Below are 27996 nucleotides of genomic sequence, written 5' to 3' on the forward strand. Positions count from 1 at the left end.
CTACCCATGTGACCTTAGGCAAGTCTCTTAAACAACTCTTTGGGACCCCTTGTTTTATTGTTTCTAAGTTCTCATTGATTATCTGGCACGGTGGTCTTAAGAAAGTCACTCTTCTCTGGGCCTCCATTTCCTCATCTTTAGGTAGACATCTACTTATTTTACTTGGGAAGACCAGTCCAATAATATACATTATTCGGATTACTTATAGCTTTCCCACCTAAATAATTCCTTAATCCTCTCTCATGTATTGTTTGCACTAGTTGGCTCCTGAGGTCCCTTCCAAATCTCAAATTCTATGATTCTGTAATCCTTCCTATGTCCCTCTCCCACAAACACGAAGGGTGCCCAGACTCTGATGTCACCCCATAACAATGTCACTCTCTTTGCCTCCTTAGGCTTCCACCCAGAGTTTTTTCAGGAAAATTTTCAGTTGTGGCGTATGTCTAACTTGTGTCTAGGTTTCCACAAGTGTAGGTAGCAGGGTCATCACCTCCTCTATAAGCACTCAAGGCAATAAATACTTAAGGAGAATAGGACAGTCTTTATATTGCCTCACATATGATACAAAGACTCACAAGGACACACACACACACACACAAATGCAGAAAGCATATAAAAGGACCAGTAGTGTGCTGATCATTATTTAACAATGGCTCTCCAAAAACCAAAAACTGGAAAAAGTATGCATGACACATTTTTTTTCTTTTCTAATAGTATTTTCTTTTTAAAAATTACATATTAAGACAATTTTTAACATTCATTTAAAAGAAATTTTGAGTTCCAATGTGTCTCCCTTCCTCTCTCTCCACCTCCTCCATAAAATGGTTAGTAATTTGATATAGGTTATATATGTGAAATCATTTAAAACATGTTTCCATATTAGTCATGTTGTGAAAGAAGAAACAGGCCAAAAGAAAAGAATCACGAAAAAAAAATGAAGAAAGGAAAATAGTATGCTTCAATCTGCATTCAGACTCCAACAGTTCTTTCTCTGGAGGTGGATAGCATTTTCCATCATGATTCCTTTGGAATTGTCTTAGATCATTGTATTTCTGAAAAGGGCTAAGTAGTTCACAGTTGAACATTGCACAATGTTTCTGATATTGTGTACAATGTTCTCTTCTTCTGCTTACCTCACTTTGCATTAGTTCATGTAAGCCTTTCCAGGTTTTTCTGAAATATGTCCACTTGGCATGACACATTTTAAAATTTCATCTGCATTATTAACATTTTCTCTATCACTTTCTTAAATTGAGACAGTCAACAAAGTAATAAACCAAGCCCTGAGTTGTAGCCTTTGCTGATTTCCCAGGTGTGAACACTCACAATGAAAATTTCCCAGTTGGCTCTCCAGCAGGTCTGAGCAGGCTCCATCATCCCCTGGTGGTAGGTCTGGGTCTCATACTCCATTTTCTGGACTCCTAGAACTAACTCTATGTTTAATATTTGTTGTTCAAGTGTGTGTATTGTTGGTGCTTTCTAGACCATCGATAAGTGTTCTGTGATCTGGGTGATTAGTGACATTGAGAAGATTTCTGGGGGGAAAATCCACGAAGAGCTTCTCTGTGAAAGTATCAAAGCTTGTCAGCGGGGAGTCTGCCAAGATATTGCCCTGGTGGTCACAAAGTGTGATAAACTCTATCTGCCAGATTACTTAAGGTATGATCAATCTTGGGTTTCCCTTTGTGCTGCTCCCTTACACTTCTTGGAGAGTCATTGGGGTGCAATGGAAAGAGCCCTGGTTTGGAGTCAGAGGATCTGAATTTGAATCTTGTCTCTGCTATTTTCTGACTGTGTGAATGGGTAAGCGACTTAACTTCTTTGGGCTTTATTTTTCTCACCTATAAAATGAAGGGGAGGTAGTTAAACTAGTGATCTCCAAGGTCCCTTCCACCTCTAAATCCTTGAGAGAAAGTGAAAGTTGCTAAAGCATGTAAAATATGGTAGGTAAAGAACTCAAAAGATCTGGTTCTAGTTGCTGCTTTATTCCTAACTTACTTTATAACTTTGGGTAAGTCATTTAAAGCCTACTGGATCTCAGTTTCCTCAACTGTAAAATGGGGAGGACTGGACTAGGTGATCTCTGAGACTCCCTCCACACTCTAACATCCTTCGTGTAGTATACCATGCAGGTTTGCTTCTCCAATTTGGTGCTTAAAGATTTGCAGATTGGGTTCTCAGTGGGGCAACAACTTGAAATTCTAGGGGTAACTGTAGGTAATACACAATCAGCCAGCAAATTCAATTAACTCATAGCAACGGCATTTACCAGGATGGCGTAGTAAAACAAAAACAAAAACAAAAAAACTACATAGTGTTCAAAACTTTCTCCCCATAAACATAGGGCACTCTCTTTAACAAATACACACAGTATCTGTGGGCACAAACAGAGTACAGTGGCCGTGAGGCATACTTGTGGCCAACGTAGCTCACGTCTCCAGTATCACAGGGTCTTGATGTCATTTCTTTCCTCATGGAGTCCTCCCTTCAACTCTCCACTGGACAAAAAGAAAGGTCTCTGCTGGGAGGCTTTCTCTTGGCAGTTTTGGCTCTCAGTTGCCAGGTATAGTTCTCCCTTGAATCCCCATTCTTTAAAAAAAAAATTGATAGCTTTTTTTTTTAATATCACCTACCTTTCCCAATATAATTTTCCCCATGCTCCTTCCAGAGAGCCATACTTTGCAACAAAGAATAAAAAAGACAAAAGGAATGTTAAACAAAACTAAATGGCACATCACCCAAGTCCACAATGCAATATATGATGCATGTTTTATTATAGATATAGTTCTATGTAATGTTCCAAATCCATAGTCCCTCATCTCTGCAAAGAAGGGAGAGAGGCACCTTGTCTTATCTTTTGTTTAAGGCCCAGTTTAATCATTATATTTTAGCAACACTCAGTTTCAATTATTCTTTCCATTTACATTGTCATACTCATTGAGTACAAATTGTTTTTTTTGATTCTGCTTACTTTACTTGACAGGTAAGAGGTATAGAGCATTGGTCTTAGACTTAGGAAGACAGGAGTTCAAATCTAGCCTTAGACATTAACTATGCGTGTAACACTGGGCAAGCCACTTAACTGCTGGCTGCCTCAGTTTCCTCATCTGTGAAATTGGGATAATAATAGGACCTACTGTCCAGGGTTGTTGTGAGCATAAAATAAGATAATTTTTTTTTTGTAGGATCATAGATTCATTTACTTATCTGTTTATTTTTTTTTCAGTTCTAAATTCTCTTCTTCCCTCTACCCCGCCCCCACCCATTCAAGAAATACAGTACCCAAAATGACATAAAATTTGTAAAGAGCTTTGCAAACCTAAAAGTGCTATATAAATGCTAGCTATGAGGATGATGTCTCCCCATCCTTCTATATATTAATTGTTTAATCTTTTCTTGTAATGCAGCAATATCCCATCACATTCAGAAGTCTTTCAGAGTTCTTTTCCTTTACATTATTGTGATTATCACATAAATTACTTTCAAAACTTCAATTCAAAAACTTCATTTTTCATCAATTCATATAAGCTTTCCTAAGTTTTCTTGAATTTTTCATACTTTCTATTTCATATGGCACAATATAAATATTATTTTCCAAACAATATTTACATACAGTTTTTCAGAGCAGCTAGGTGGAGTAGTAGATAGAATTCTGGGCCTGGAGTCAGGAAAACCTGAGTTCAAATCCAGTTTTAAAACACTAGCTATGTGACCCTGGGCAAGTCATTTAACTTTGTTTGGCTCAGTTTCCTCATCTGTAAAATGAGCTGGAGAAGGTAATGGCAAACCACTCCAGTATCTTTGCCAAGAAAACCCCAAATAGGGTCATAGAGATTCAGACACGACTGAAAACGACTAAACAATGACAACTTCAGGAACCTATAATTAGGTAACATGGACACCAGACATGTAATTGCCATGAATGGGGAAGTTATTTCTGAGAGATAGTTGCATCCCACTTAAATTTTCCCTTTATCCTTCTGCCCTACTGGATCCAAATTACTCCACATTTGAAACAATATTTTTCTTGAGAAAGTTCCCTCCTAACCTCCAACTCCACTGTTTTTCATAATCGCTTTTTCCTATACCAATATCTTCTTTTTTCAACTTTCCAAGTCTCTTGTATTTTCATTAGTCATCAAGACTCTGGGTTGGAATTTTGAAGAGAAACAGATCTTGAATGGGCACATCCAATGCAATCCAATCCACATTTATTAAGCACCTACTATGTTTCAGGCACTGTGGCAAGAGCTGATGATACAATTAATAAAAAGGAGGATGACCCCTGCTCTCAAGGAGCTTACGATTTAAAGGACATGGCTTATGACTTAATCTGAGCCAAATGGGGAAGAGAGAAGTGGTTTGTCTCCTGAGATCTCTACTGCTGGAGGAGTTTGTACTTCTTTGTTTAAAATCACAGATATAGAGCTGGAAGGGAGCTCTGAGGCCATCTAATCCAACCCTTTCATTTTACATATCAGGAAACTGAGGCCCAGAGATTTTAAGTGATGTCCCAAGATCACACAGATAGTCAGTGACAGAGATAGGATTTGAACTCAGGTTCTCCGATTCCAAATCCAGAAGTTCTGCCAAATGATTTCTTTAGTACATACTAAAAAAATAACATAATGTGTTATTAAATAGATTTTTTCTTTTTCTTTTCATTTTTTTTTAGGGAAAGAAAAGGGGAAAATGTGAGTATGAATTATTTCCTTTCAAATGAAACCCTTTATATAATTCAGTGCAATTCAACAATCATTTATTAAATGCCTACTTTGTGCTAGGCACTGTGCTAGACTCAGGGAATAGATACAAAGACAAAAACAAAATATTCCTTGCTTTCAAAGAACTTTGAGTCTATTGGGAAGAAATTATTTACATGGGTAGGCAAATACAAAACATACACAAAATTGTCTAGTGGGGTGAGGAAGTTGGGGAGAAGCACTAGCAAGTGGGGGAACTGAAAGGGATTTGAGTAGGAGCTATTATGTGAGCTAAACATTGAAAAGAGATTCCAAGAAGTACAGGTGAAGAAGGACAATATGCCAAGCATGGGACACATCCTGGGCAAAGACATGGAAGTAGGAGACATCATATCACCAAGTATGAGGAGCAGCAATAATCTACATTATATATAGGTTCTAAGCCCAACTCTTCCGCTACCTGGATGAGTGACCTTGGGTGAGTTCCTTTTCCTCTCTGGGTCTTGGTTTCCTTATCTGTCTATCTTGGGGTAGAAGGAATTACTGCTGCTAAAAGAGAAAAAAAAAAGAAGAAACAGTATGATTCTGTCTTTCCAGGCAGCAGCACCATTGCATGGGCATAGTGCCAGAGAGCTCAAGGCAAGGTTGATAGAGAAGGCAGAAGATCCAGTGTGAGTCATTACTACTGAGTCCATACACAGAGTTGTAACTAGCATTGGCCTCTTTATGGTATCTCTCCTTATATCTTCAAATAGAAATAGCTGGATTTCTTAGGTTACTTATTTACCATTCCTATATATGTCCTCTCATAGATTGTAAGCTCTTTAAGAATAGGGATTGTCAGTTTCATCTTGGTATTCATAATACCTAGCACAACATATTGTATATAGGTACTTAGTAAAAGCTAAGGCAGGGGTGGGGTAAGAGGACTTCCCTGTAAGTACTTTTGCAGCATTCATTTTAACCAAAGACTAAAGGGAGATAGGACAGGTGTCTTCAAATATCTAAAGGGCTGTCATTTGGAAAAGGGGATAGATATGTTTTGTTTTGTTCTGGATTATGGAAATAAGGCTGAGTGGAAATTAAAGGGAACAAATATCAACCCATTATAAGAAAGAACTTTGTCATTAAAAATTAGACCTGTTCAATAATGGTACCAGCTACCTTGTGAAGCAGTGAACTCCCTTTCACAGGAAATGTTCTAAACAGAGGCTAGATGACCACTGGGGCAGGTAGGTGGTGCAATGGATAGAGCACTGGGCCTGGAGTCAGGAAGACCTGAGTTCAAATCCAAGTTTAGACAATTACTAACTGTGTGATCCTGTGCAAGTCACTTAACCCTGTTTGCCTCAGTTTCTTCATCTGTAAAATGAGCTTGAGAAGGAAATGGCAAATCACTCCAGCATCATTGCCAAATAAACCCCAAATGGGGTCACAAAGAGTCGAACACGAGTGAAACTACTGAATGACAACGAGATGACCATCTCTCTGGGGTTCTGTAGAGGGGTCTTTTGGAATTGGACTGGAGTTTGAACTAGATTCTCTCTGAGGTCCTTTCCCTAATTCTTAAGATTCTATGACTTCAGAATATAAATTATTCTGTTTATGGTCTGTTGTAATAGAAATTATATTTAATATATAAGATAAGTAGTATAGCATATAATATATAAATATATAATATATAAGGTAATAATATAATATATTGTATAATATAAATGATGTAAAGTTCATTTTGTCTGGTAGCCCATCTTTATCAGTTACTTGTTAGCTGTGGTTGTGGGAATATTCAATTAGCCTTTAATAGACTATTGGAGAGGCAGCATAGTGTAGTGGATGGCAAGCTGGAAAAGGAATCCAGAAATCCTGGGTTCAAATCCTGCACCCAACACCTACTTGCTGCATGGCCTGGAGCAAGTTATTCAACCTTTAGTAACCTCACTTTCTTTATGGGGATAATAAAATATATTATCACCACCACATAGGGTTGTTGTGAAATTCAAATGAGATTATATATGAATATACATCGAATATTTTACAATAATCTTAACAATACTATGTAAATGGCAGCCATTATTATTTAACAAACTTAATAACAATAACTAGTATTTATCTAGCTCTTTAAGGTTTTCAGAGTTCTTCACTTATTTTATTTCATTTGATCCTCACAACAGCCCTATGAGGTAGTGGATATGATTATCCCCATTTCACAAATGAAAAAACTGAGGCTGAGAGAGCCTTGACTAAGGACTTGCCCAGGGTTGTACAGGTAGTAAGTGTCTGAGGCTAGATTTGAAATCAGGTCGTCTGACTCCAGGTTCAATGCTCCATCCAGTGTGCCATGGACCTACCATTAATGATGATAATAATATCACAAAATATAATTGCTTATAATTATACAACACAAATTATATAATTGTTAATAATAATAAATTGTTGTTCAGTTGTTTCAGTCATGTCTGACTCTTCATGATCCCATTTGAGGTTTTCTTGGCAAAGATATTGGAGTGGTTTGCCATTGCCTTCTCCAGCTCATTTTACAGATGAGGAAACTGAGGCAAACAGGATTAAGTGATTTGCCCAGGGTCCATAGCTAGTAAGTGTCTAAGGCTGGATTTGAACTCAGGTCTTCCTCACTCCAGGACTGACAGTCTAGCCACTGTATCAGCAACTGTCCTAATAATAAATACTATTATACAAATAATATGTTGCATCATTAGCATATTAATTAATATATAATATAAACCATAATAACATGTCATTATATAGAATAAGTAATATATCATAATTATTTAAAATAATTATTAGCATACTTTCATTTCTTTTAACCATCTAGCGGGTGATCGAAAGTCAGCGCGAAGCAATTTTAGAAAGAAATGAAGCTGTGAATCTGCAAAAGAACAGGATTCTCAAGGAAAAGTTGAAGGTGAGTTCGCATGTTCCCTGTGTATTTTCCCTTTTGTAAATTAATCCTTGTTCAACATCTCTTCCCCCTCCCCTGAAATTTTGAGGATATTTCTAATTTTTTTTCTCAAAATAATGTCTCTCTTAAAAGGCTGTTGCTACTCCTAGCAGCAGCAAGAGCTTTTCTAGGGACTATGTGGAAATGATTGAAAAAACTGTGGATGGCCCTGTTTGTTAGTAGCAAGGGAACATACAGAGTTAGTATGCCCCCAGCCTACGGACCAGGCCTGTACAACATACGGCCTGCAGACCACTTTGTAGCCCACCAAAGTATTTCACAAAAAACGTAGAGGATGTAAAAGAAAGTAAAGATGTAACAAGGGTTTTGTCTGTGCCCCACTTAACCTGCCTTCCACTAGTCACTGTTGTGCCCATCATGTGCCTTGGCGGGTAGGTTGCCACTGTACACTCTCTCGTTTGTCACATGACCCATGGCAACCAACCACTGTCAATCTATCTCTATTTTTTCGCTGTGTTTCCCTTGTTACTAAATGTAAACAATAAAAAAACCTGAAAAATGTATTAAAACTTGTACCATTTAGCAAACATTAATGTGATTTCATGATAAGTAAAAATTTTGAGTAATAAGTGTAATTAATTGATATTAATTAAAATTTCCCTTTTTAATAAAATATGATTTGCACAACAGTTTAATCATTAATTATATCTTTACTTGGAAAGTGAGCTGCTAAAAACCTGTCTGCTGCCTGAAGAAGGTTGGCCTATTTTAATTTTGGCCCCACCTACTGCCAAGTTGTGCAGGTCTGCTCTAGATGCTTGGCTTGGTGAGCTATTGACTCATATTGACTCACAATTCCTCTATAGCAGCAAAATATTTCTTTAAAAGGCAAAATGGGGCATCATGAATAAATATAGAGTGCATGCTGAAAACCTATCTAAAACTTTGTACTGTGTGCTGCCATGTATAGCAGCTATGGTGGCCCATTGAGAATGGCATGGCTTAGCAATTGTTCATTGAGATGCATCACACCCAAAAGAATTCAGTACAAAATGGTAGATTTATGCTTGTCACATAGCTTTAGTCTCTAGTCACACAGCTAAAGTCTCTAGTGTGAGATTCATTATCTCTTTGTGGCTTTGTATGACTCAGCTTGTTGCTGCTGAGTCATTTTTCAGTCATGTCCAACTCTTCGTGATCCCATTTGGGGTTTTCTTGGCAAAGATACTGGAGTGGTTTGCCATTTCCTTCTCCAGCTCATTTTACAGGAACTGAGTCAAACAGGGTGAAGTGACTGACCCAAGGTCACACACCTAGTAAGTATCTGAGGCCAGATTTGAACTTAGGAAGATGAGTCTTCTTGACTCCAGGTTTGTCACTCTATCCATTGTGCCAGCAAGCTGCAAGTCAGCTAGGCTTACCTAGGCATATAGCATGAGAAGGAATATTTGACACGTGCTTTTTCTATCAAAATATAATTCTCTTCTTGGGAGAGGAAGTACAGGCTGGGGATACCTCAAGGTTTTTAATACTCTAAAAGTATGGCCATTGAGGGAAATAAGCATGCCACGATTGCAGCTGGATAGGGGAAGAAGTGCTCCCAAGATAATGTTTTTAGCACCCTTCAAATTTCTACCTTGGGACAAAACCCTAACTACCCCATCCTTGTTACACCCCTGTCTCCCAGGGAGCTTTTAAGGAGCTAAAAGTGAGTCTGTTAGGATTTGCTAGTGCATATTGTAAGGTCCATTGGCTTCTTGCTTTCTACAAGTTGAGTCATTGTATTCAATGTGCATCTCTTTCATTTTAGAGAAAACTGCCTACTGATTCCAAGGTTCTAGAAGCTTCAGATCTGGTATACACAGTCAGTGCTCAGGAGTATTGGCGGCAGGAGTTACTCAACGAAGAAGAAACAGGTAATGCTGAACTTTTTCACTTCCTTTTTCCTCAAGTGCTTAATCTACCAAGGTTAAGCTTGACCCTTAGTGTTTTTTCTTTCTTTCTAAGCCTATATCTCATCAACCTATCATGTCCTAGCTTCTTCACCTATTGGCAAAAATTAGTATCTTTTTAGCATTACTGTTGTGTCTTTTTCCACAATAACTTGGGACTAAAATCCTAACACAGCCCCTTGCATAGGGGCAACATGAGATAATGAAAAGAACACTGGACCTGGAGTCAAGATAACTAGGTAGTTAGCTCCTAGGCTAGATAAAAAACAGGCAGCAGGCTAAATTTAGTTTGCTGACCCCTGTACTAGGTTATAAACTGCTTGAAGGTAGAGACCATATCTAATTTAAACTTTAATCTAATCTAATCTAATTTAATGTATCGAGATTGAGTAGATTAAATTAAATTTAACCTCATTTAAACTGCCTTCCCCAGTACCTAGCACAGTCCCCTGAATAAGTTGACATTTAATAAATAAGCAAACGAATGAGTTACCTGTTTACTTACTGTGTATATTGAAATACCTAGCTTGGAGAAAGGTTAGGCAAGTAAGGTTGGTCTTCACTAGTGGGTTTGGTCTAAGGACATGGGTATCAAGAGTCTTAGTGGCCTTGCCTACTTCTTCTTAGAATAATAGATTTAAATAGGAAAGGGACCTCAGGAATCATCTTGTCCATTCCACTCATTTTACATATAAGGAAATTGAGTCCCAGAGAAGTTGTTATTTATCCAAGGTCATGGAGGCAGTTAAGTATCAAAGGAGAAATTTGAATCCAGGTCCTAAGACTCTAAAGCCAAAGTGCTTTCCATTATACCATGCTGACACCTTTGAAATGAGAGTGGATATAATATCTTATGAATTCTAATTTGGTGGAGGTTTAGGACTGAGCCGGGTCTCTCAACTAGAATCCTCCTGCCTAGGGATTTTTGCCTTGCCCATCTTTGACAAGCAGAGGTTATTTTGAAATTGGAGTCAGATGACCTGGTTTCAAATATCCGCACCTGTGTAATCTTGGCGAGTTACTCCTTGGACTCCAAATTCTTCATCTGTAAAGTAAAGGAGTCAGACTAGATGGTTCCTAAGGTTCCTTCCAGTTATAAATCTAGGATCCTATGATTTTATAATGCCACAACTGTATGGAAAAACAGTAATTAGAGCAACCAAGACACTCTACCTGCATATGCTCTTGGACTAACCTGACTGGTAAATGCTAATCTACACCATCCTGCACATGACGTTCTTTCACTAAACTCCATACTTTATTCCAGTGCCATCCAACTGAAACAGAAATGGGGAGCCACTAAACTGTACATAAGGATCCCTGTGGGCCACATATTTAATTAGAAAACCACATATTAACATTATCTATGTTCTATTGTATTTTTATTTATTTTGTTAAACATTTCCCAATTACATTTTGATCTGGTCCTGTAGCCAAATGTGTGTTTGATGCCTCTGCTTTATTCTATGCAGATAAATACACAAGATGAATATTTTGTGTGTATTGATCTCTCATGTCCTCTTACAGACTTTAGGCATGGAAAAATGTGCCTCTCTGCAAAGTTAGTGTAGCTGGTTTCACCCCCTGAGAGGCTCTGGACGAAACCTAGTCCGATCCTGACTCATCGTCTTGTGGCAATCTGTTCTTCTAATTTCCATGAAAAGAATGTTGAATTTGGAGTCAGAGGAACTCGGTTCCTTTGGATAGTGTAGTGGCTAGAGCACTGTACCTGGCCAGAGTCAGAAAGACCTGAGTTCAAGTTCAGCCTTGGACATACTAGCTATATAACCCAGGGTAAGCCACTTAACCTCTGTCTGCCTCAGTTTCCTCAACCATAAAATGGGGATAATAAATAACACCAAACTCCCAGGGTTATTGAAAGGATAAAATGAGATATTTGTAAAGCACTTTGCAAGCCATAAAGCACTACATAAATACTAGCTATTACTATTATTTCTAGTTCTAAGATAGGCTTTTGATTCAGTTTGCTGGTGCTTCTGGTGGTATTCCTAACTGTGTCTTCTGTAAATTACAGAAATCTCAAAATTAAGAGACTATATCAGGAAAAAGTTTCTGGAGAAGAAGAGGAAGAATGTGACTGAGTATGTTACAGAGGCTTTTGGAATCCTGTTACTCACAGACACTTTTAACTCTCAGGATGGTCTGACGGTAAGGAAAGATCTAGGTGCAGCCCCTTGATACTAAGGAGTCTACATCCCATCAGCCAAGTGCTCATTGAAAACTGCCTTTTGATACTTTCTTCTTTCTCTTTCAAAGAAGGAACTAAAGTCAAGGAATCTAAAAGGGAGCCACAAAAATGATTGGAAGCTTGGAAAATATCCCCAAAATGGACCTGGGAAAAGTGACATGATTTTTCTTGTAGTTCTGAGACAAATCCATCTAATAGTGAGAGACAGAGGGAAGTGACAGGAAGCCATCAGAAAGGGAAGGAAGTTTGAGGAAAGAGGCTGTATAAACACACACACACACACATTATATATATATATTCTTTTTATTTCTTTGTGATTTTTCTTATTTTGGACTTAACAAAATAAAATAAGCATTCCTACATATAAAGAAGAATTGAAAATGAAGATTTTTACATGAAACTATTGTGTGGCACAGCGATAACCCTTACCCAAATTAATTCAGAGGCTTCTCCAGATAGAAAGTAGAAATGATTTTATTTCCGAGAAAGGGCGACTTGCACCAAAAGGCAGTTCGATGCAAGACTACAGGTGGTATCAGCCAAACAAACATTTTTATAGGTTCTAACCTTGACTCCTACCTAGCCCCTATCTCTTATCCCATTGGCTGGGCTTCAGAGGACACGAAATCTGAACACGAAAAGAAAAAAAAAACTACCCCAGCAACAGCAGAGGAAATTACAGAATCGTTACATAGGTTTCACCTGCCTTCCACTCCTTCAAGTATCCTCTTAGTACATCTTGTTTTTGTTCATTTCAGATCCTGGAATAATTTGTGGTGGTGATTATTTTTGCAACAATTTGAACATATCCATCCAGGCTATTTACAAGCTTCCTGACCTGGGCACACATATACACATATATTATTATTAGGGATCTTTACCTTATTTTACTTATTTAAGTTTAAATTTTATGAGGGGTCTTCACCAATCTCACTCACTATGAATACCTTATTACTTACAGATTGGTTTTCTTTTTAAGCAAATAATAAATTCAACAGGTTATTTTCAAAGTTTCTGTTCTCTTCTGTGCATTAAAAATGCTTTAATGACCTTTCCTTTCTTTCCTTTTTTTAAACCAAAATGTTACCCTCTTCCCTCACTTCCCCACCTCCTTGCCAAGTTGGGAAAAAAAAAACCCTTCACAAAACCATTGTAACAAGTATACGTATTCAAGGTAAGCAAATTCCTGCATTAGCCATGTCCAAAAATTTATGTCTCAGTTTGGCACCCTGAGTCCCTCATCTCTCTGGCATGAAGCAGGTAGGTATGCAAGTTCTCTGGGATCATGGTTGATTATTGCATTGATAAAAATTCTTAAGTGTTTCAAAGATATTTTTCTTTACAATATAAATTCTTTTCCTAGTTCTGCACATTTCATTTGCTTCAATTCACACAAATTTTCACAAACTTCTTTGAAGCCATGCCTTTTGTTATTTCTTATGGTGCAATAATATTCCTTGCATCCATATGCCACAATTTGTTTAACCTTTCTCCAACTGGTGGGGACCCTCTTAGTTTCCAGTTCTTTGATTTAACAAAAATAACTGCTTGAAATATTTTTGTATATATAGGTCAATAAGACTCTTTCTTTGATCTCCTTGAGGTACAAGCCTAGTAGTGGCATTGCTGGGTGAAAAGGTATGCACAGTTTAGTGCCTGTGGGGGCATACTTCAGATGCTTTCTTTTAATGACTGACCAGTCAATCACTTTCCTTTAGGTCCTTCTTTAATTCCTTGTACAAATTCAATACAAGTAATTAGATGGCTTGGATGATATACTTTTTATGAGTGGAGGATTTTTTTTTTGCCTAAAATGAGGGGTCCAGGGCATTATGAATCTCTTAAAGAATGTGAAAGAGGTGGGGCAGCTAGGTGGTACAGTGGATAGAGCACCAGCCCTCGAGTCAGAAGGACCTGAGTACAAATCTGGTCTCAGACTAGACACTTGACATGTACTAGCTGTGTGACCCTGGGCAAGTCACTTAACCCCAATTGCCTTGCTTAAAAAAATATGAAAGAGGTTTGGTAGTATAGTGTAGGAAAGAGAGTTGGGTTGGGTGTCATTGGCCTCAGGTTCTTTCTGTAGGCTGTAGGTTCCCAGTCTCTTGGTGTCTTAGAAACCAGCCTAGTTCTGTCTTGTCTTATTTGGTAGAGGCCTGAAGTGTTCAAAAATTCATAATTTTATTGAAAAAGCTCAGCCCCTACCCCCATTAAAATTCTTATCATCTTTCCAGCTTCACACGCCACAGGTTCATTCAGTAGATTAAAGTACATTTACTGAATGGATGGAATAAAAAACAAAAAAAAATCATTAAAATTCCTGAGTGGCTGATTCTGTGAGGACATCTCTACCCGGAAGGTATCTGCAGAGGAAGACTATCAAACATAGCCCCATAGGGGCAGCTAGGTGGTAGAGCACTGGTCCTGGAGTCAGGAGGACCTGGGTTCAAATTCAGCCTCACATACTTGACACTTACCAGCTGGGGGACCTTGGGCAAGTCACTTAACCCCAATTGTCTCACAAAAAAACCAAACCAAAACAAAACAAACATAGCTCCATATCAAAGTCACAAAAGAGGAAAGGGAAAAGTCTTTCCTCATGGTGGATAGCGATCTCTACCCAGCACAGCATCTCCTTCCTTGCCAATAGCCAGGTGAAATCTGGAGTCTGATATTCCCTGGAGATTTACTCCCACACTGCCCTGTGCTACCACCGTGGCGTGGGGTCTCTGGCCAATTGCTCCATGCTGCAAGCTCTCTTGCCCATGCTGTCTCTTATGCATGTTTTCTGTTCACCCTTTTCTGACATGTTACCAACAAATCAAGTGACTGGTTTTTAAAGGTCCTACTGTAGCACACCTTTATGCTGCATGCCTTTTTGCATATTGAGAGATGGAGGAAGTGGGAAGACAGTTTCAGGAAAGAGTCAGGAGACTTTCTTTTACATTATTCAATTATTTTCCTCTAAATTATCCTTTTTTTCTATTTCTTTTCTTATACCAATAGACTTAGTCATTATGACTGGGGGAATTCCTCCTCCAAAAACCCCACCCTTTCTCAGACGTCAGAAGGGGTCCAGGGCATTGTGAACCTTTTAAAGAATATGGGATAGTTTTGACGATGAGGTGGGAGAGTAGAAAGAGTCCTGGGCCGAGAGTCAAGAGACAATTGGCTCCGAAGCTCTGCTACTTCCTAATTTGTGACTTAAAGCAAGTCAGTTAACTGATTTTTTTGAAACACTCTTTGTATTAGAAGTTATGAGTAATTCAGCTCCTAGCCCCCCACATTTCAAGTTCTCTTTGGAGGTGGCAGGAAAATGGAGAAGAAAACATTGAGCAGCAGAAATTTGCTGCCATTAAATGGTACGTGTGAAATAAAATGATTAGATGAAATGGTTCCCTACGATCCCTTCGAGTTCATTATGATTCAGTGCTTGATGCCCTGTCCCCACCATGCTGTTTCTTTCCTTTCTCTTCAGGGAGTCACATCTCAGTTGGCTGTGTTGAAACCAAGCAATCAGGTTTGAAGATGGTGCGAAAATAAACAGGGATGGTTGGCACCGGGAGTGTGGCCAGGATGGTGGGATGGGAGAAGAGAGGAAGAGAGGAGAGATGGCCTCCACAACATGTTAATTTTCTGTATGTCAGTAATAGAGAGGAATCATTATTTAATTCAAATGCCTTTAAAAAAATTGACCTTTGATTTATTTGGTTTGGGGGCACTTCTGATGAGGAAATCTCTCCTACCAGTGCAGACTGGCACCTTCCTTGTAACTTATAGCCTTTAGAGAGAAGAGCTGGGGAACAGCGTCTTATTTGATACAGAATGAAATTCATTGTTTTGTTCAAAACAGCATTCAAAGTTCAAAGTCACACAGCTGGTGATTAAAAAAGTAACAATAGCTAAGCAGATGGACTCTGAAGTTTTAGTAAAATGTTTACTTTTTAAACTGGTGTAGATAAAGCCAAGGAAAGACAGGTGAACATGGGAGACACGGAGAAATCTATATTTTCCTGTCCACCTCCATCCCCTATCCAAATCACAGAGGGAACTTAGACAAGACTTAGAGAAAACAACAAATATTGGAAGGGTTATCATGTGTAAGATGGATTAGTTTTGTTTTATAGAGAGACAAATATCAACTGAATATAAGGGAGAGCTTCCTAAGAATTCAAGCTGTCCGAAAGTGAAATCATCTGCCTCTGCAAGCACTGAGCTCTCTGTCACTAGGGTGTTCAAGCAGAGACTAGATGACCATTTGCTAGGGACAGCGTAGAGAGAATTCCTACTTCAGGTAGTTATTGAGTGAGATGACCTATGAAGTCCTTTCCTATGCTGATATTTGATGAATCAATGATTTACAGCTTACTAAATAACAAAATGTATCAGGTTTCTCAAAAGTCTTAGTGAAGTTATAAGCTTAGATAGATTAAATCTGCACTAAAACTTTTTGGTACACCCTGGTTTTTTTTTTTGTTTTTTTTTTTGCCTTTTAAGCCCAATTCTTGTGATCTTTATTTTGGATATAATTTGTGGGAAAAAAAATCCTTGGGAAAGGGCATGTCACATATCCATCCTTGGTTCTCTGCAGCTTCTAGAAGAACATTTGAACTTCTTTCTGGGAAAAAATTTCATTTGGGATGAAATCAGGTTTTCCACCCAGCAATAGATTGCTTTTGGAAACATTTATGGAAAACCATGCAGTTGTGGTCCCCTGCAAGGCTGGTTTATTTTTACAAATACAAGGAAAAGTATCTCACAAAACAAGTGGTGAAAGGTCTGTACTGCTTGCCATTCTCTCCTAATTTTGAAGTAGCCAAGTTCCAGGGCATATTTCTGTCCTTGGAGCTAGACACTGGATGACTGGAAGTAGAGGGATAGAAATGGCAGTGGGGAAGGTAGGGCGATGAATGTTCCATGGCACTTTTGTGATAGCCATCTGATTGGAGTGAAGAGTAAGTTTTCCAAAAATTCCTTGGCCTTAGTTTTGGATGCTTGGTTTCAACCCTTTGTTGGAAAGTTCAGAGAGGAAATCTTGTCAGTTATTTTTAGTTCTGAAAAAAACAAACAAAAAAACAAAAAACAAAACCCAACCCTAAAGATGTACAACGTCAATTAAAAAATGCAGCTCTTTACATCATAACTCAGATAAACTGAGAGTTTAGGAAAGAAATGATTTTTAAATTATAGTGTTTTTTCCAGTTATTCATTGCTTTCTTTTGAGTACTGAGAACTCACTCCCTTGGTCACTTCTTGCTTAGCATAGAGTCTTGTCTGTAGAATCATTGAAGAGGAGGGAATCATGGGGAGGGATCTTAGAGGTCATCTGGTCCAACCCCTTCATTTTACAAAGAATGAAAAAACCAACGCAAACACTGATGGTGAAATGTAATTACCTCTTCTCAACAGAGAGGTGGTGGACCCTAGCTTCAGAAAGAGGCATCCATTGTCAATCAAGGTCAATGTGTTGATTTGTTTTGCTTAACTGAACTACTTTGTTACAAGGGAAGTTGGACTCAGAGGAAGACCTGAGTTCTAAATCTGCCTCAGACTCTTACTAGTTGTGTGATCCTGGGCAAGTCATTTAACCACTCTGAGACTCAGTTTTCTCATTTATAAAATTAATGTAACAATAGTACTCTGTAACATACCCAGCAAATCATCTTCTGGCCCTTCCTTGTTTTTAGAATTCCAATGAGGGGGAGTCCATTCTCTCCCACTCCGTTCTTGAATTATTAGGAGGTTTTTCCTGACATCAAATTTCAGTTTGCCTCTTTGCAGCTGCTACCTCTCACTTTTGACCTCATCCTCTAGGTCTAAGCAGAGCAAAACTAATCCCTCTTTTGAGTGACGACCTTTCAAAGGCTTGAACGCAGCTGCCGTGTTCCTCCCTGTCTTCTCCCCTATAAGTTGAATGCACCTAGTTCTTTCTTGTGGCCCTTAAATGGTGCCAACTTTGAGTCCCTTCATGTACTATGACATGTTCTTGATCATCCTTCTCTGAGCCCTCTCCACTTGATCGATGTCCTTCCTGAATCGTGCCACACAGAACTGAACAAAATGCTCTGATCAGGGCAGAGAGTACAATGGGACAATTACTACTCTCAATTGTATTTGCCACGAGTTTATTATGTATGGGTCAATGTATTCCAAGACCCTAGTGGGGTTTTTTTGTTTTTGGCTATCACATCACACTGTTCACTCATGCTGAGCTTGTAGTCCATTAAAATACCAAGATCTTTTTGAGAGTAACTGTTGATTAGCAGATCCATAGCTAGGAAAATTTATGGCTAGGACAAATTCGGTTGAGGGGATGAGATGGGGTGGAGACCATATTCCTCTCTAGTTGGGTACAGCCTTGACCCCTGTGATAATCCTAACTCCTGCAACAACATGAGGAGGTGGAGAGGGAAGGTGTCAATAGGCCGAGGATGTGGTAGTACGGGAATGTGGGCCTTGGGAAAGGGCCCCATGATGATAGACCCCCAGGGCCTGGTGGCCTGGAGTCAGATAAGGGAGCAGGGTGGTCAGATAAACATAATGGGGTGATGGGGGCCTTTGAAGGCTAGGGACGGAAGACTGCCATGTAAAGGGAGAAGGCCCCTAGATATTGTTGTCCTCATTTTTCTAAGGCACCAGGACCTAGTTATGGCTTTGTTGATTAGCCAGGAGGGGATGCCCTGGATAGGAGACTGCTGTTGCTTTCTCTTGGGGCTGTGAGGTAACATCTCTTGTGGTTTCTGCTGTCCAGAATGAATACCTTCACTTGAGCAGCCTTCGGAGATTTGTGGAAGAGAGAATACAGTTGCTGGAGAGGGATGTGGACCAGTGCTTTACCCAGGTAGAACAGCCTCTTCAGGAAGGGGTGAGAGATGCAAGAAATTCTTGCCGGAGAATCCTCAATGGATGTCTAACCGTGAGTGATACTTCTTTTTCCCTATGTTCCAGAGAAAAATTGTGATGTTATTAAAATTTGGGGTGAGAAAATCTTATTTGCTCATTTGCACCTATTCTAGGTGCTCCCTTGGAAGATGGCCACTGGTGGTCTTATCTGCACCTATAAGTTTTGACCCTCCTTTGAATTGTGTTGAATCTGCCAATTTAAGTGATTGTAATACTTCTGAAACTTACCAGGTCTGGTTTTCCAGACTATTTCCTTCTTGGGGTAGCTAATTGCTTTGCAATTAGAGTGCTGTGTCTGGAGTCAGGAAGACCTAAGCTCAAATTTGGCCTCAGACCCTGCGCAAGTCACTTAACTGCTGTGGGTCTCAGTTTCCTCAACTGTAAAATGGAGATAATAACAGCACCTACCTCACAAGGTTGTTATGAGAATCAAATGAAATAATATTTGTCTTTTGTTTTTTAAAGCACTTAGCACAGTGCCTGGCATATAGTAGGTGCTATATAAATACTTATTCCCTTCTTTTCTCCTTCCTCCTAAATGGCCTGCCCTCATTTCCAGCATCTATTAGTAATAGAATGGTTGTTTCTTGGATTTAAGCCCATAGGCCAAGCAATTAAACTAATCCATACATTAGCTTAATTAGCATGGATTCCATTCAGTTGAACAAATATTTATTAAGTGTAAAGCCTGATGTAGGTGAGTTCTATTTAGGAAATTGTCCGGTTTTATTGCCGGACCCCGAGCGAGCTCCTCTCGGTGGGTTCCGCTTCGGACGTCTCTGGATTCCCTCCCCGGGGGATGGCGGGCAGGGACTCAGTCAGACACTGCTTCGGGAGGCATATGTTTTATTAATTGCGGAGGAATCCCCCGAGCAAGCTGGGGCGTTGGTCTATATAGGGTCTGTCTTCCGGGTGGCCACCCCAATCAGCCCCGAGGGCGAAACCTGCCACCTGTATGGAGCAAAGAGTCTCGCCCAATCCCATCCTTACACGTACCCCGTGTAGGGAGCCGTGTCTTTCTGGGATTGGGGGCTCTCACTCCCAGGGAGGTTCCTATCCGCTCAGGCGTCTAGGGCCGACCGCCCCTAACAGGAAATGTTGAGTCTGAGCTACCTATGGGACCTCCAGGCAGAAATGTTTAATGGGCAGTGGTGATGAGGGTATTCAAGTTCAAGAAAGAAATTAGGGCTAATATATATTTGGGTGTCATCTACATAGAAATGGTAATTTGGCACATGGGAGCAGATGCTATCACCAAAGGAGAGTTACAGAGAGGGAAAAGAAGAAAGCCTGAGACTAGGTCTTGTGGATGTTTGTGGTTATGGGGTGGGAGACGGATGCTAATCCAACAAAGGAAACTATAAATGAGACACCAGATAGGTGCATAATAATCATAATACACATTAAGGTTTATAAAATGATTTTCTCATGATAACTCCATTAGATAATGCAAGTATTATAATCCTTATTTCACAGATGAGGTAACGATACGTTTGATGGTTAGTAAATGTCAGATGTGGAACGTGAACACAACTCCCATGATTCAAAGGCTAGGGCTTGTTTTGTTACAACATGCTGCCTCTAGCGCAGATTACGATTCAGCTATTAAAAAGAACTCTTTATCAAAGGAATAGTATAAATTATTTACCTACTCACTAATTAGTAACAATGCCATGACAAATATGTCAGAATACAATACAGAACAACTGTTGAATTTTAAAAACAAATATAAACACCTAGGTACAAGTTAAGTACCACCTCTCTCAACTTCACATTCTTTTTTTTTCCTTTGCTGCTTATTCTAATTCTGATCTTCCTGAAGAAGGTTTTAACTTACCTGGGCTTTGTTTGTTCATAGCTGTCTAAGGACACCTCGTACCTTGTGCTTCTATAGTTGTGGTTTAAAAGCCTTAAATTAATTACTTAATCTTATCTGAGGGAAAAAAATGCCTTTTTAACACTTCTAGTTTTTTAAAAAATAAAATTTTTTTGGTATCTTCTGTTTTTATATCATTTACTTTCTCCCAATGTATTCTCCTTTTCCCTCTGGGAGAGCCATCCCTTGTAACAAATAATAAAAGAGAAAAAAACAACAATTTGACATTTGAGAAGAGTCTGATATTTTCTACAGTGTTCCATGTTCATAGTCTCCCATCTCTGCAAAGAAGTGGGGAAGGTATCTTCTCATTAGATGTCTTTGGAACCAAGCTTGGTAATTATAATTTCACAGCATTTGGCTTCATTTGCTTTATTGTCCTTTCTGTTTAGAAAGAACATTGTAGTTGTGTATATTATTTTCTTGGTTCTATTTACTTCACTTTACAACAATTCATGGAAGGCTTCCCGTATTTTTCTTATTCATCATATTCATTATTCTTTATAACACAGTAATATTTCTCTATATTCATAGACCACAACTTGTTTTTCAATTGATGAGCATCTACTTTGTTTTTAGTTCTTTGCTACAATAAAAAGTACTGTTATAAATATTTTGGTGTATATGGGGCCTCTTCTTCCATCACTGACTTCCTTGGGGTTTGTGCCTCACTGTGGTATTTCTTTATCAAAGGGTATGGATGTTTTACTCATTTTATTTGCGTCATTCCAAATTGGTTCCAGAATGTTTAGACCAATTCATAGCTCTACTAAGAGAACATTAGCATTCTCATTCTTCCCGCAAGCCTTCTAACATTGACTATTTACATCTTTTGGCATCTTTGCCAATTTGCTTGAAGTCAGGTAAAGCCTCAGATTTGTTTTGATTTGCATTTATCTTATTACCAGTCATTTGGAAACATTCCCTTATTTGGTGATTGTTTGCAATTCTCTTGAAAATTGTACATAGTCTTTGATAATTTATCTATCAAGGAATGGTTTTTGGTCTTATATTTTCCTGTTAGTTGCTTATTTATCTTGGATATCAGACCTTTATCAGAGATTTTTGATAGAAAACTTTCCCTAGTTGACCTTCTTTAACTTCTCCTAGTTGGATTAATTTTGTTTATGCAAAGCTTTTCAATTTCATGTAATTGAAATGATCTATTTTTTTTCAAATCATCTATATTCTTTCTTTACTTAAGAATTCACCCCCTAGGTAAACTATCTCACATAAAAGAGGCAAGGAAAAGCTTTTATAGTGAAGGGGAAGAGGGGGGAGGTTAAAGGGAACAAGTGAACCTTACTGTCATCAGAATTGGCTCAAAGAAGGAATAACACACACATTGGGTGTAGAAATCTATTTTACCCAAAGCAAAGTAGGAGGGGAAGGAGATAAAAGAAGGAGACGGTGTGATAGAAGAGAGGGCAGATTGGGAGAGGGGGTAGTCAGAAGCAAAACACTTTTAAGGAGGGACAGGGTGGAAGGAGAGAGAGAATCAAATAAATGGGGGGGAATAGGATGGAAGGAAATTCAGTTCTTGTGGTTTTTCTCTTTTGTTCTGATTCTTCCTTCACAATGTGACTAATGTGGAAATATGTCTAATAGGATTTTACATGTATAGCCTATATCAGATTGCATGCCATCTTGAAAAGGGGGGAGGGGAGGGAGAGAGAAAAAATTGGAATTAAAAATCTTATAGAAGTGAATATTGAAAACTATCCTTACATGTAATTGGAAAAAATAAAATACTATTAAGTGCAGAAAAAAGAAGAGGAAAAGGACCAATTTGTGCAAAAATAGAGCAACTTTTTGTGGCAAAAGAAAACTAAGAGGATGCCTATCAGTTGGGGAATTGGGTAGCAAATTGCAGTTTACAAATGTAATGGAATTAGGAAAAAGCTTATTTCAAAGAAACATTTGAAGGTTTGTATGAACTGATAGAGACTGAAGCAGAACCAGAACCATTTGTAACATCAATATTATAAAAATGAACAACTCTGAAAGACCTAAAAGCTCTGATCAACTGAAATATCAACCATGATTCCAGAGGACTGAAAAAGAACATCTTGCCCACCCCATGACAGATAATGGACTAATATGGAGAATGAGAAATGTATTTTTGGACTTGATCATTGTGAGAATATGCTGTGCCTAATTGTGTTTATATGATACAGGAGTTTTATATTTCTTTTCAGTTGGTGGAGGAAGATAGGAGAGGGAAAATGAATGCTTGCTCATTGAAGAAAAAAATTAAATTAAAAAAAACTTAAAAAACAGGAATTCACCCCCTAATCATAGCTATGAAAGGGTCCTGATCTGTTTCTTTTCTTGTTTTCTTATGGAATAATCTTTGCTATTTAGATTATATATTCTTCGGAACTTATTGTGAAGTGGTATAAGCTGTTAGTCTAAAGCAGGGGATCTTAACCTGGAGTCCATGAACTTATCTTTGTGATATTTTGATAACTTCATTTCAATTTAATTGGATTCCTTTGTAATCCTACATATTTTATTTTATGCATTTATGAACTTTATTCTGAAAAGGGATCCATAGACTTGAGTAGACTACCAGAGGCCTCCATGACACAAACAAGGTGAAGAACCTCTGGTCCAAACACCAAATTTCTGCCATTTTGTTCTCCAGTTTTTGTTTTTTGTTTGTTTGTTTTTTTGGTGAGGCAATCAGGGTTAAGTGACTTGCCCAGGGTCACATAGATAGTTAATTGTCATGTGTCTGAGACTGGATTTGAACTCACGTTCTCCTGACTCCAAGGCCAGAGCTCTATTCACTGCGCCACCCAGCTGCCCCTGCTCTCCAGTTTTTGTAGCAATCCCTGTCAAATAGGATCAATACTTCTATTTCTTTCTCATGCTGGAGGTCTTTCTCTTGCCTCAAATTTTGTAGAGAGGAATAAACGTCTTTTTTTTTTTTCTTATGCATGGCTTGACTACAGCAAGCCCCCGTGGCTAACTGAAAAGAGATTGGGGGGAGGGGAACCAATCGTACTCTGTTCCTCTCATTTCCCATGACAGACTGTTTTTTCATAATCAGAAAAAAGACTATTGTGACAATCACCCTTGGTTAGCTCATTCCCTTTCTCCTTTCCACAGATACAGAAATTAACATACAGAGGACTATTGTTATTTTGGGGGGGGGGGCAATTTCTATACAACCTACCAAAAGCCTCTTCTACATCTATCGTTGAAAAGCCACTGCTAGGCCCAGGGGGCTATGGCAGTGTACCCATTATCTCTTCCCCAAAGGGGTCCCTCTGTTATAAGCCCATGCACTAGGCAGATTGGGTTCAGTGTTAGGTGACACTAGCCTTTAGAGAGAAGGGTTGAGTTCCCTTTCCTCACACTCTTTGGCTCGTTAAGTGTCCCACCCTAGTATTCAGGGGAAAACTTACTTAAGACTTAGATTTATGTCTATAGTTTCCCCAAAAGGGTGAATAGAAAGACACTCAAGGTACAATATGACTCAAATATGGGACAGGCATTTATTTCCTATGCACAGAAAAAATGCCAAAAGATTCAAAAGACTCATAGTCCGCATTAACAAGACTTATGCAATTGGTAATTTATAACTTCTGTCACAATCTTCTAGGAGGTTGTTATTAGCAATGGAACACTAAGCATTTTGTGGAAATACTGAACGGGCATTCTACATTTCACATTAGCTTTGTGCTGTGAAACTAAACAACTCCTGGCCCATTTTCCCACTAGTGGCCATTTTATCTGGTCAAGAAGCTCCCCTTGCCGTCAGTCAGTTCTTTTCCAAGGACTTAGGACCTTCGATTTCTTAAACTCATGAGGTTACCTTCAAGCTTGGACATCCATGTCAAGAATCATGTTTGGTTTACTTAGGACAGGGAGTGACAAAGCACAAAAGGCAGACAGGGTCTAAGCTGGTGAAGGGGGTGGGAAAGAAAGGAAGAAGGGCACCAGCCTTGCCCTCACCTTTTCAGCAAGAGGCCAAAGGGGACTCAAATGCTCAGCAGCTGGAAAGAGAAGCGGCATGAGCAGAGCCTCCCCGTCTTGGAAGGTCCATTGAATCATCTCTTCCTGCTCAGTGGCCAATAAGAGGGTGCTTCATCATTTCAAAAGGTGCAAGGTGCAGTTGCACATGGCTAGCAAGAAGCAGCCTCCCAAAGTGTCCATCCCCCTTAACACTGAGTTGCACATACGTGGTTGGCTGAAAGCAGGAAAGTCCACTTTGTGGCTTTGCCTTTTTTTCCCGTGTTTGTTCAAATGTGTTTGAAATTTAGGACAGTTTTTAGACTAAGTTATATAGTGGTTTCCTCATATTAGCAAAGATCAACTCTTTTTGGAAGGAGGGAGATGGAGGAGATATTGAGGGATAAATCAGAGGATGGGACAGGGATGGAAGAATAGATGAATGAATGAAAAAAAAAAAAGCAAGCATTTATTATGTGCAAAGTATTGAGTTGAGTGCTGGTGATCCCAACAGAAAAGCCAAGACAGTCCCTCCTCTCAGGGAGCTCACATGAGACAACATAAGTTATAGCTATAAGTCAGACGGAAGGGTTCTAGTGTCCTTAGGATTCCTGGCAAAGCAGTCAGTCAACAAGCATTTATTATCTGCCAAGCATTGTACTTAGTTCTAAGGGTACAAAGAAAAGCAACACCTAGACTGCTTCCTCAAGGGGCTTATATTCTAATGAGGGAGGCAACAGATCAACAACTATGTGTGGATAAAATACTAATATTGTGAATGTGAGGCAATTGTCAGAGGGAAGGCATTGTCAGTGGGGTTGGGGGTGGGACTGAGAAAGGCTTCTTGCAGAAGATGGAAAAGGCATTGGGTCTTGAAGGAAGCTAAGGCAACAGAAAGGTGACGATGAGGAGCGAGAACATCCTGGGCATGGGAGACAGCCAGGAGAATGGCAGAGTTGGAAAGGCATTTTCTCTATTGTCATTTCCACTAATCAAATCATACTAACATTGGATGATGCCAAGGACTTTAAGGTTAAGAGCTTTCTTTTCTGAGTCTTCACTAGCTGGAATGGCTGAGGAGGTGCAGGCTCTAGGAAAAATGAAGGACAGACAGAAATGAAAAGGTTGAAGAAGATGAGGATAAAGATGGATAGAGAATGAGAAAAGGAAGAAAAGGCATAAAAGTACACAAACCTAACAGATTAGGGTAAATATTATTTGGACAGGTAGGTAGCACAGTGGATAGAACTCGAGGTCAAAGCTGACCTCAGACACTAGCTATGTGACCCCTGGGCAAGTCACTTAACCTTATTCAGATAAATTTCATTATCTGTAAAATAAGCTGGAGAAGGAAATAGAAATCAATTCCTGTACCTTTTCCAAGAAAACCCCAGATGGGGTCATGAAGAGTTGGGACATGACTGAAATGACTGAACAACAACAAAATATTACTTACAATTATTATTTACAGTTGCTTACAATATAGGCAGCTAGGTGGTACAATAGATAGAGTGGTGGGCCTGGAGTCAGGAAGACTCATCTTCATGAGTTCAGATCTGGCCTCAGACACTTACTAGCTGTGTGACCCTGGACAAGTCACTTAACCCTGTTTGCCTCAGTTTCCTCATCTGTAAAATGAGCTGGAGAAGGAAATGGCAAACCACTCCAGTATCTTTGCCAAGAAAACCCCAAATGGGGTCACAGAGAGTTGGAAATGACTGAACCGATTGAACAACAATCCAGTTTAGAGAGGTTGAGTGACTTGCCTGAGGTGACTCAGGTCTTAAGCAGGAATGCAGATCTCTTGACTCCAAATCCAGAGCCCTTTTCACTGTATCATGCCACTTCTTAATAGGAGTCCTGGCTATTCTAACTAACAAGATGGAGGGAAAGCCAGTGTGGTGGAGTCCCATGAGGTGATGATGGTGATGGCTGGGTAGGGGTAGTCTGTGTGAAGATAATGAACTTTGGGAGTTCACGTATAATCTAGGCTCCTCGGTTCCCCACATTTACAGTTGATAGGATCCAGAACCTAACCAGAGGGTTAGAAGTTTAAATTCTAGGTCCCTAGGCCAAGCAGAACATCTGCCCTTTGCTAATTATTCATTTCAACTAATTAATAAATAGTAGTAGTAAATACTTAGTAAATACTGAGCATTGGGCTAGGTGCTGGGGAAAAAAAAAACAAAACGAAAAACAGTCTTAGGATCATAAATCTAGAGCCGGAAGGAAGCTCAGAGGTCATCTCGTCCAACTCCCTCACTTTATGGTCAAGAAAACTGAAGCACCAGGAAGTGAAACAATATGCCCAAAGTCAAACAAGTGAGCAGAGGGATACAATCCTGAATCAAGCATCTCTGAAAGACAGTGGTTTTTGTTTTTCCTTGAGACTCCCCTTCTCCTGCAGTGTCCAGGGGTACGCTGATAGATGTTTAACAACTAGCTCTTGGAGAGAAAAAAAAGTGCCAGGACACATTTAAATTTCATCTGAATTGTTAACTTTTCTCCATCACTTTCTTAATTCTAGACAATTAACAAAACAATAATCAATCCCTGATTTGTAGAGTTTGTTGATTTCCAAGGTGCAAATTACTCATCCTGAAAATTTAACAATCAGCTGTGGTACCAGATGGCCTTGGTACATCCCTGGAATGAAACTCAGTGACAATGGGCCCTATAGTTTCTTTTCTTTTCTTTTCTTCTTTTCTTTTCTTTTTTTTTGCTTTTTTGGTGAGGCATTTGGGGTTAAGTGACTTGCCCCTGGTCACACAGCTAGTAAGTGTCATGTGTCTGAGACTGGATTTGAACTCACATCCTCCTGACTCCAAGGCCAGAGCTCTATCCACTGTGCCACCTAGCTGCCCCCAGGGCCCATAATTTCAAAGAGCAAATAACTAGAATTAGAAAAATTTGAGTAGGTGAGAGCTTATTTTAAAAGACAAACAAGCAAACATAGTATTCAAAGGGGCCTTAGGTACTATCTAGTCTAACTCCCCTATTTTATAGATGAGGAAACTGAGCCCCAGAGAGTTTAAGTCATTTTCTGAAGGTCACAAAACTGTTAAGGAGAAGATATAGGAAAAATCTGGGTTTCCTGACTCCTTATCTACTGCTTTTTCTGCTATACCATACTATTCTCTGATGCCACTTCCCCCTAGGAGCCTGTTCCTTAACTTGGTTCTCCTTTCTTCATTCTGCATCACTTCATACAAGTCCTCTCGGGTTTCTCTGGATTCCTCATGTTTGCCGTTTTCTTACAATGCAATAACATTCTACATTAATCACATACTATGATTTGTTCAGTCATTCCCCAATCAATGACACTTGCTTGATTTCCAGTTTTTTTGCTACAATGAAGAGTGCTGCTATATATTTCTTATATCTGAGACCTTTGTTTCTTTCTTTGGCTTCCTTGGGTTAAATGCCTCTATCTATCTATCTATCTATCTATCTATCTATCTATCTATCTATCT

The 27996-nt window shown here is 39.1% G+C and overlaps 1 protein-coding gene across 5 annotated transcripts in view; it reads left to right on the forward strand.

Annotated features, from left to right (window-relative positions):
* Positions 1–27996, forward strand: part of NUGGC (nuclear GTPase, germinal center associated) — a 93735-nt gene that overhangs the window by 36188 nt on the left and 29551 nt on the right. For 4 of the 5 annotated variants that reach the window (XM_027847838.1, XM_027847853.1, XM_027847857.1 and 1 more), the window contains 6 exons: positions 1484–1659; positions 4676–4694; positions 7537–7626; positions 9434–9539; positions 11611–11744; positions 18536–18700. In XM_027847838.1, the coding sequence (XP_027703639.1) occupies positions 1484–1659; positions 4676–4694; positions 7537–7626; positions 9434–9539; positions 11611–11744; positions 18536–18700 (690 nt within the window). The remainder of the gene's footprint in view (positions 1–1483; positions 1660–4675; positions 4695–7536; positions 7627–9433; positions 9540–11610; positions 11745–18535; positions 18701–27996) is intronic. The other variant, XM_027847847.1, reaches the window with a different exon arrangement.

The sequence above is a fragment of the Vombatus ursinus genome, unplaced genomic scaffold (assembly GCF_900497805.2).
Source record: "Vombatus ursinus unplaced genomic scaffold, bare-nosed wombat genome assembly UNPS02000580.1, whole genome shotgun sequence".
Taxonomy (NCBI): domain Eukaryota; kingdom Metazoa; phylum Chordata; class Mammalia; order Diprotodontia; family Vombatidae; genus Vombatus; species Vombatus ursinus.